Genomic DNA, 10,703 nt, shown 5'->3' with positions numbered 1-10,703 from the left:
TTCTTGCGGACGTCTTGCCAACGCAGATGGAGAAACATTTGCACTTGATTCAATGGTGAAGTATGCCTGCGTCCCACCACTTAGAATTGAGATAATTTCGATCCAGAATACACCACCCCCTTGTAGGCGTCCATTCACGCAGAATTGTGAACGTTTTTATTTCGTTTCCAATATCGTTTTTATCCATAAAACACCACTTTTCTTGCGGGCGTCGCAACAACGCAGAGGTGAAAAATCTTGATTTAATAATGCAGTATGCGGACATTGCGCCACGCAGAATTGTGATCATTTCGATACACAATACAGTACTTGTCTTGCAAGCATCACACCACGCGGAACTGTGATCGTTTAACTCCACAATAACACTACTGTCCCACCAACGCAGTAGGAGAAACTCTTGCACTCGACTTAACGGCAAATCCTGCGGATGTCCCACCACGCAGCATTGCGATTATGTCAATAATCAATACATCACTCTTCTGGCGGACGTCGCACCAACGCAGAATTGTGACCATTTCGATCCAAATTACATCACTTACTTGTAAGTGTCCCACCACGCAGAATTGTGTTCGTTTTATCCACAGTACCATCATTTTTCTTGCGGGAATCTTACCAATGCAGAGGGAGGAACTTTTGCACTTCATTCAATTGTAAAGTATGAGGGCATCCTATCACGTAAAATTGTGATGATTTCGAGATAATTTACATCATTCCTTTGCAAGCGTCCTACCACGAGGAATTGTAATAGTTTTTATCCATAATAGTGCCACTTGCAGGCGTCCACTAATGCAGAGAGAAAAATCTTGCACTCAATTTTATGATGAAGCATGTAGGTGTCCCACCATGCAGAATTGTGATCATTTCATTCCCAATATTCACATTTCTTGCGGGAGTCATCTTAACGCAGAGCAAAAAACTCTTGTACTTGATTTAATGGTAAAGAATGCGGCCGTCTTACCACGCAGAATTTTATTTACTTTGATCAACAATAACACTTCCTCCCGCGTGCGTCCCACCACGAAAAATGTTGATCATTTTTACACACAATGCTCCACTCTCCTGTGGGTGTCTCACAATGCAGAATTTTGAACATATTTATCCACAATAGCACCACTTTTCTTGCGGGTGTCAATGTAGAAGGAGACACTCTTGCACTTGATTTAATGATAAAGCATGCGGGCCAGAATTGTGATCTTTTCGATCCACAATAAACCTCTTGCCTCTTGCGGGCGTTCCACCACGCGGAATTGTGGATCGTTTTCGTCCACAATAACACCACCTTTTTGCAGGCGTCCCACTCAACACACAGAGGAAGATACTCTTACATTCAACCTAAAGGGTGAACCATATGAGTGTCCACAACCGAGAGAAAGAAACTCTTGAATTGTTTTATTGGTGACACACGCAGGCGTCCCACAACGCAGAAATGTGATCGTTTTGCCTTTCTCGTACAACGAAGTTGTCTATCCGTCTATCCGTGTATATGTGTGTATCCGTGTACATGTGCTATAAATACATTAACCATCTTTCAGTAAGTTGCATTCGACGGAGAATAATATGAAAATGATCACTGTTGAATTTTCTAACTATTGCGTAACGCCAGAATTAGATAATATTAAAATGCTGAACAAAGCAAAGCAAACAAACCTGCTTCTTTAAGTGTTTGACCAAAGCGGTCCAAGTTTGACAGTTTTAGAACACAAAAAATGTCCCAAGAGGGAAGGAGGAATCGATTTTTTGTATTGATACCAAATGTCTTAGAAATGCATGAAACGTCAAAACGTCTGATATTATCTCGAAAATTTGAAAATAATTGACTTTTTGGGACAATTTTTCGACATCGAAATTTTCTGATGCCAAATGCCTTTGAAATGCAAGGAAACGTCGAAATCTGGTGTTACCAGAAATTTATTTCCAAAAATACTTTTGGGACGTTTGAAACGTCGAGATCTGGTGTTATGTCTAAAACATTTTTTTTGAAAGACAGTTGGCATAAAAAAACGATTTCGAAAAAAAATTTAAGTCCCAAAAATTCCGAAAATTTTTTTTCGAGATTCTGGTGTTATCTCGACGTTTTATGCAATTCTAAGACACTCGGCATAAAAAAAAAACCGATTTCGAAAAAATAAATCTTAGTCCCAAAGTCCCAAAAAGTTATTTTTTTTTCTATTTTTTTTTTCAAGCTTACAGCAGATCTCGAAGTTTCATTTCATATTTAAGACAATTGGCATAAAAAAATCTATTTCGAATTTTTTCCGCATTCCTCCTTGGGAAATTTTTCATGTTTCAAAACAGTTAAGCTTGTTTCAAAACAGTCAAACTTTGTCAAACACTTCGAAGGCAGATTGAGCTGAAATTTGGCATAGGGACTTTTTTTAAGGAGATGAAGCTTTTGAGCACTACCCGGTCAAATTTTGTCCATGCATTGCATTGGCACCCTATGACATAAAGCTATGTCCATTTAGAATCCGGAATCATTTTTTGTATTGCAGCGGCACGAGAAGTGACCGCTGCAAGAATTCTTTTACAGCGGTTTGTCTACCTAGGCGCCCACTTGCTGTGGTATAAATTTCACGAAGTTTCGTGCAGCGTGTCAAAAATTATTCCAGATGGAAGCCGAAAGGAGAGCAAAAGTCTGCACACCCACGTTGATAATCCCGCACATCGACGATGGAACCTACGTCAAAATGAATTTCTGGACAGCTTCCTAGCCAAACATTCTACATGGTGACGGCACGAGGAGTAGTTCATGCGAAGTTTAAGTTTGATTTTTGGACAAATCTTGCAAAAAAACGGATGATTTTGGCAAGGGATATGAAACTGTGGGGGCAAAGACCTAAGTGTTTCAGGACGAATAAGACGATGGACCTGAAGCTGTACAAGGAGGAGGAGGAGGAGCTGGGTCGCGACTCAGATGACCAAAATGTGCCAAAGTAAGTTTTTCATCACTTCCGGAGGTGTAACTTTAATGAGAGGAATAAAAAAGGTGCGAATTTTCACTAGAAACAAAAAGAAATTATTTGTATCAATAGTTTTTCCTTAAAGTACAGTGAATTACCCTGTTTTGATGTATTAACCTTTCCTTTGTACGTCAATCTAAGTTACCGAGATATAGATGATTTTATTATTCCGGGATTCTAAATGGGACATAGCTTTATTTTCCCGTATTGCTCCCTGGCATACGCCCAAATAAAGGCAATTAACTGTGGGTTGTATTTACCACACTGAGTCAAATTCAACAGATGGTATCGCGAAATGCTTCATTACCACTCGTTGATAAATTTGGGTGTTTATCCACGTTTATTCTGCTGAGCGTCCCACCAACGCAGAGGGAGAAACTCTTGCACTCGATCTAATGCTGAATCATGCGGGCGTCCCATCAAGCAAAATTGTAGCAGTGCATTGAACGCAGAATGATAATTAAATTCGGCTATACTGCTGGATGGAACCGTACACAAAAAAAACTCCAGCCAGGATGGTGGAAAACTACATACATACAATTATGCGAGCGTCCCACCCTACCACGCAGAATTGTAATCATTTTTGGTAATCAATATATCACTCTTCTCTGCTTTTTGGCCACAATAAGAACACTTTTATTGTGGTCGTCCCACCAACGCAGAAGGATAGAATTCGTCCTCTCTATTTAATGGTTCAGCAATGCGGGCAATTCTATTACGTGCAGACCATTGTGGATCTTTCTGATCCACAATGCATCATTTTTCCTTACGGGTGTCCCACCAACGCAGAGAGAGAAACTCTTGAACTTTATTTAATGGTAAAGCATGCGCGCGTCCCACCACGTATGGTTGAGATCATTTCGATCTACAATGCTTGCATCCGATCCATCAAAGGAGAGGAAAAAATCCCTTTCATAGCATTGCTCGCCAGTGTTTAATTACGCAGATTTGTAATCCTTCCGATCATCAGAGGTTTCTTTATTAAACTCTCAATGAGATGAAGAACCGGGACAGTCACTCCAGTTCGCAAAAAAAAAATCGTTAAAAAATTCCAGAGAGCTTTTCCGTTAGTTTGTTTCGTGTAGTTTAATCATCTAAAAGTTCCTCTGGAACCATCAAGATTCCACATGGAGGTCGTTCCACTGGAGGTCGTTCTTCGATAATTCTTTTTGATGAATTGATGAATTTTGAAACATTTGTCCATGCATTGCACAGAATTCTCTTTCTTCAAAAAGCTATTTCGGAAGCTTTCCTCAAAACTCGCATCGAAGCGTTTCCATTCCATTCCGTTTACATCCATTCCTGTTTGTTTGCAATTTGCAACTTTAATTTCAAAGATTTTTTATAGTTTTTCAAAAATACGATGAACACGGAAGTTTAAAGGAAAGTTTCCTCAAATTTTATGATTGATCATGAAACTAAAACGCATGCGATTTGTTAAAATATCGCCATTCAACTCTTTTCACATATCACCCTGGACCAGACCTTCTGCGCAAGTGCAAAAATGCAATCCTTGTTCCTTCTTGTCCCACAACACCTGTGCATGTTCGCTGGATTTATGAATTCTTCATTCTGACCGTAAATGGAATGCTGAAGTCTCCGTGGCAGGCAAGCGGCAGGCGTCTTCCGTCTGATGTTGGATCGTCTAACGACTTCGCCAACGACGATGATGAAGTTGATTCCCCGCCTGCCTGCTGACACAATGACATGTTGTTGAAAAGGAAAACTGAAACTGAAAAGGGCTTAAGGGTAGGCGACGAGAGTAAAAACGTGTAAGCGTCCTGGAGCGCTGCTGGCAATGATCGCCAGCTTCAAAGAAAGTGCGTTTATTTGACAGCAAGCGGGCAATGAGTCGGGAAAGCGAGAGACCTTTGAAAAGTGTCTTTCCTCCGTAGCGGCTGAAACATACACCCGGTCTCATAGTTCAAGTCGGCTTCTAGGAAGGCATTCTCTCTCAGCGGACTGGAATTTCGAAACGCGCGATGGTGGGGAAGAAAACGAGTGCGCAGAATTCTAAAATGTCAATGACTCTAGCGGGGTGGCGATGAGCAGAAAACAGGTAGGCAACTAGTGTTGTCGGTCGTGTCTGGTTCACCAATGGTTGGCGAAGTATGCTGAATTTGAGCATTCCCAGCGGGGCAGATGGTATTGATAAATTCCTGAGCGAAGTATTAAGAAGACTTCCAAAAGTGAGTCACGGTTGGGAAGTGTGAGAAATGATTATATCTTGATTTCCTCTCGACATGGAACAGAAGCCGGTTCTGGGACGGGTTCTGAACTTAAGAGAACTATAGTAATTATTTAATTATAGAAACGAAATTTAGAACTGATAATGGGGATTAGGTTCGTTATTGCCTGACGTATTAAATTTGTTCTGTGCCGTAATGGTTATCCTCCAAAGATGTTGGACAGCGGCTTTAAAAAAAAACGATACAAAATTTTATAAAAAATTGACTTAAAAGCAAGTACAAAGGTGATGTATTGCAAGTAATAATGATGTATTGACTTTAAGGAACTTATATGAGAAGAGATGTTTCATAAAGGGAACTGTGTTTTCTCGTGCAAGCTTTTGTAAGGCTCCATATAATTTATTTTCCTTAGAAATACGGCTGAGTTGAAACATATAATCAAACTCATGGAAGTTTTGACTCTTCAAAGGTGACGCCAATCATGTTATGCTTGATTTTAAGCACCATATCAATTTCAACCCTATTTTCTACCCAGTGCTCTGCAAGAATGAAATAACCATTCTATCAACTTCCGCTTTTCTGCTGGAATTCCACCCACCTGCTGAAATTCCTGGCCTGACTTCCAGCACCACGTAAAACACATGCGTCACAACAAATGTCACTGTGCCGTACCACACCGCCTACAACTCCGTAAAAGGTAGACCTACGGCAACTGCGTCTTTAAACTCCCCACGCCGTAGTTTGTCATCGTTCATGAGTTTTAACCGTCGCTGGCTCATAGCTTAGCGTCACCTCCTATTTCGATGACATAACATCCATTCATGCACCTCAAGAACAAGACACGCATCGACAACGGTAAGGCGATGATGGTCGCAAAACCTGAACAACTCAACTCGCCGTTTCCGGTTAGTCATAGCGTTGTGGCGCAATCAGTATAAGAGCGGGATATCGTTCCTGGTCGGGAAACATCTTCGTCGCTTCCGGACACCGGTTCACAAATCCAAACAATAACCTACTACGCACCGCGTTCTGCAAAAGTGACTTCCAACTCCAACCTGTATCAGTTCTTCCTTTTTCTTTCCGTTCTCCTTTTCCGAAAACCAGGAGAAAAAATAGCGATGTCGGCAGGCGTGGCAGAAATTCAACACCTGTGCGACCTTGATCGAGTACTACAAGCAGAACCCGATGGTGGAGACGTGCGGCACCGTGGTGCACCTGCGGCAACCGTTCAACGCGACGCGCATCACGGCCGCCGGAATCGACGCCCGGGTCGAGCAGCTGCAGCGGGAAAATGGCACTCACTGTTACGGCAGGGGCGGTTTCTGGGAGGAGTTCGAATCTCTACAGCAGCAGGAATGCCGGCACACCTTCTCCCGGCGGGAGGGCCAGCGGGCTGATGAACCTCAGCAAGAATCGCCACAAGAACATTTTTACCATGTGAGTATACTCAATTGAGAGAGTTGTTGCATTTGGTCTCCCCAACTGTTACCCTGGAAATGGGGAAGCGCGTGGTGCGCCACGTGAGTTTTCAATTGATTCGACCGGGTTGCTGTTTACATGGCTATTACGCCCCCTCTTCCCTGGGGTTCTCGACATGCAAATGAAAGGGGTATTGGCGCGGATGAGGCGCAATTGTTTTGATGTTTTGTTGGCGCTTCCAGTCGGATGAGACAGCTGCTCCTCATAGCGCTCTCTATTAGGTGCACAAATTATACCGTTGTTGTGCAACGACGACACTCTACTTAAATGGTGTAATTATTTCTCTGACTGCACTGAGATGTCTCGTCGGGGCTTTTGTTTGTTCTTTACTTCGAAATTGATTTGAAAAGCAATTAATTACGGCTTCAAAACCAAACATTGATTTGCATATCATGTTAGATTTATTTCTGAATTTGAATTGCAAATGAAACAAGAAATGGTGCAGAATTGGTATTGTAATGCAATTTACACATTGTTTCGTCATTACATGAATTATGCATGAGATTCGATCACATAATTGCGATTTTCAGGAACACAACTGGTCTAAACTTAATCATTACAAAACAAAAACTCTATTAGAAATATTTCAAAATATATTCCAAAAATTACAGAAACTACAGAAACTGCAATTCAACTCCAGTGTTTTTAAAGTAATTTTTTTTTCTTCATTATCGAGACTTTCAGAACTAAAGTAAATTTAATCGCATTCAATTAAAAATCTACAGTACCCTCTATTCCAAATCACTTTTTTTACACAAAAATCTGATTAACTAAGTTTCGTTCATTGAAACCACAGAATGTCGACTACCCGAAAAAACCTGGAAATTTTGGAATGGTCAGGGAATTACACAACTCATTTGTGGAATAAATCGGGAATTTGGGAATCCATTCAGATTCTCCTTGAAAATTCCCACCGTACCCTTTTCCAGGAATTTTTCAAATATCCGATTTAAATTCTTTTGGAGGAGCCCTCAGATATTTTTTTAATTACACCTGAAAATTTACTTGTGAAATAATTTAGATAATTCCTCTAACGAAAATAATGAAATTTCTTCGTTGAATTAGGAATTTCATTACATGAATTGTTTTTCTCCGAATTTTTCTTCAGCAATTCCATTCGATATTTTTTTCAGGAATTCAGTGGAAAACATGATTCAGAAATTCTTTCGGATATTCCTTTAGAGAATCCTTCTAGAATTTCTTAACAAATTTCTTTGGAAGTACATTCCAAATATACTTTAATATCCCTTCGGAAAAGTCAGGTATTTAGAATTTCCTGAAAAATGATTACCGATGGAATTCCTAAAAGACTTTCCTAATTATTTCCCAAAGCGAATTTCAGAAGCAAATTTCCGGAAGAACTCCTAAAGGTTTTTTCAAAAGAGTTTCTAAAGGAAATTTCTTAAGAATTCCTAAAAAAAATCGTAGGAACTTTTGAAGGCATATATAAAGGAATTCTTGGGAGAATTTCCGGAGGAATCTGTCAGGAATTCATTCTGAAATTTCTCTAGGAATTTGTTCGGAAATTTCTTTAAAAAATTATAAGGAAATTTCTAAAAATTTTCCATTTCCAGGAATAATTTCCTAGTGAAATTTTTGAAGAATATCTAAAGGAACTTCAGTAGGAATTCCTGAAGAAAATCCCGAAAGTATTTCCTAAGTTTTCCTTCCAAGTATTTGTAATTTGCAGAAGAAGATATTCTAGTAGGAATTTTGAAGAAACTCCTAAAACTCCTAGAGATTTCCTGGAATTTTGAATTTTGAGAAACATTCCAAAGAATTTCCGGAGGCTTTCCCCAAGTTAATCAAGCTTAAATTACAGACGGGATATGAAATTGCAAAATTGAAATGTTTAAAACTGCCTAAAGTAAGACAAAAAAAAGATTTTAAGCATTCAATGGTATTAATTTTCCGTAGTTTCAGAATTAGTGACAGCCTTTAGTACAAACAACGTTTTTACTGATTTTTCGCTCATCTGACTGTAATCTCTGCTTACATAATGACAACGACTCTCCATAATTATCGATTTCTTATTTAATTCTTCCAAATTTATTTATACCTTCTAATTTCAAAATCAATAAAAGAACCTCCCAAGTACATGTAGTAACAAAAACCGTGAAAGCTGCTTCAAAATGTTTTGTGTTTGTTTAGCGTATTTTATTTCGTAAGTTCTGGAAATTCAACGAAAACTCTGAAATTTTTTGGAAAAATTGAGAACTTTTATTTTATGAATGAGACAACACCCTTGAACTCCATAAAGTTGTGTAAAATTATTATTGCTTTTTGTTGTTGAAACACCTTGACGAAAGTTGAAAAGCAAGTAAAAATTTGAGGGGAGCTTCTACAGATACATGGAAAGAAAGGGTTAAAAAAATTATGTGTTTCTATTTTGAAAAATTTTTATTTCTTTATGGAAAATTATTCTTTGAGTAAATAACAAATAGTTTTAAACTCATTAAAGCTATGTAAGGTTTTCTCAAAAATTCTTCTTAAGTATATTTAGCATTGCTTAAAAAATATATTAATTTTATTCCTTCCAACTTGATTTGTGAATTATTGGTAATTTCCTAATATCTAGGGAAAATTTCTATATATTTATGGAAATGCCTTCAGCCACTCTTACCTTGGTAAAATGCCATGTTTGATAATTTTAAACCTCATTAACGTAAGTTTTTTACGTGACAAATTGAGTTCAACACTGTTCAATCGTGTTGATATTGGTCATGCCAGCTAATCCGGGAGCACGCAGCGTAAAAAAAATGATTTTTACATTGAAGTCCAGAACATTTATTAAAAGTATCAAAGGTCGTGAAAGTTTATTAAACGGAAGCATATTGATTTCCTGCTTTTGAATGATTTGAGACACTTTGCTTTCGTCTTCGTGTCTTTGAAAAACAACTTCGCTTCATTTTCCCAATAAATGTTTAGTCGCTTACCAAGGTGACTTCCCATGGATTACTTTCTCAAAAAAATCAATTATCCCTTTCCCGTGGCACTCCACGATAGTGTAGAGAACTCACGGTCTCTTCCCTAGTAAATGGAGTGTCGAACTTAATTTTCCCTCCTAATCTCATCACATTGACTGTGAGGACCTGGCCGGCATCAGAAAGCGGGTCGGTCTTGAATCAATGAAAACTCCAAAGCATGTGTACAGTAAGAACAGTTTTCTGAATCCCAAGATGAGAATTCAATTGATGAGGCCATGTGTACATTTGGCAGTGTTTCTTCGTCCAATCACGACTAGCAACCACGATGTGTACAGTCAATCGTTGGCTTAACATGAGCTAAAGGCATAGATTATGTTCAATATCAGTGATGTTTGATGTCCAAAACTGCAAATGATTTGTAGCTTCTTTGAATTTCCGATACTTTCGGGTGTTAATCCAAAAGAATTAGAACAGAATTGTCATCAGGGAAGGTCAATTTAACAAACAAAATTTCAATTTTCATCCTAATCTTTACTTAATGAACACAGAGCAAAACTAGAAAAATGTGATAAATTTTTGCTTAGAAAATACGTTGATAGTTTTTGGATATTTCCATAAGGACCTTTTTCACCAATTGCAAATCATAACTGAATAGGAAATTCTGCTTTGTCTTCCCATAAATCTAAAGTTTGATATCATTATTATCAGTATGGGAATGAATTAGGATTGACCATTGGCCTCTTCGGGACTGACAGTCGTTTCAGGTGACCCTAAATACACCTTTGACGACTACAGTAGTGAAAATAAATTTAGCTGTATCTCATGGCTGCAGCAATGTCGAAGTGGATTGCCGTTTCTAGGCGTCAGGAAGAATAATGAGCGATGACAGAAATATCAAATGATTAGTAAATATAAAATTCGTTTTTTGATTGTTGAACTGGCCCCTTTATGATATCCCCACCTTGTTTCTATCACCATCTCAAAAACCTAGTTGAGTAGAATCTTGGCGCACAAAATGCTCCCTTGATTAGCAGGTGTTTCGACCAAAAGGCAGAAGAATAGGGCTTCGCAAAATGAGTTGCGGATCATGGAGAACAAAGTCGCTAACTATAATGTTTTTAGTAATACGTAAACTGAACGCACATCAG

General features: G+C 38.8%; 1 protein-coding gene across 1 annotated transcript in view; it reads left to right on the top strand.

The window, feature by feature from the left end:
• The window catches only part of LOC134221556 (tyrosine-protein phosphatase corkscrew-like), a 102,652-nt gene that overhangs the window by 30,805 nt on the left and 61,144 nt on the right, over positions 1-10,703 (top strand). The window contains 2 exon segments of the mRNA XM_062700749.1: positions 6,060-6,139; positions 6,278-6,586. Of these exon segments, the coding sequence (XP_062556733.1) occupies positions 6,060-6,139; positions 6,278-6,586 (389 nt within the window).

Source organism: Armigeres subalbatus, chromosome 3, assembly GCF_024139115.2.
Source record: "Armigeres subalbatus isolate Guangzhou_Male chromosome 3, GZ_Asu_2, whole genome shotgun sequence".
Taxonomy (NCBI): domain Eukaryota; kingdom Metazoa; phylum Arthropoda; class Insecta; order Diptera; family Culicidae; genus Armigeres; species Armigeres subalbatus.
The sequence above is the reverse complement of the archived record's forward strand: the minus strand, read 5'-3'. Positions and strand labels throughout refer to the sequence as shown.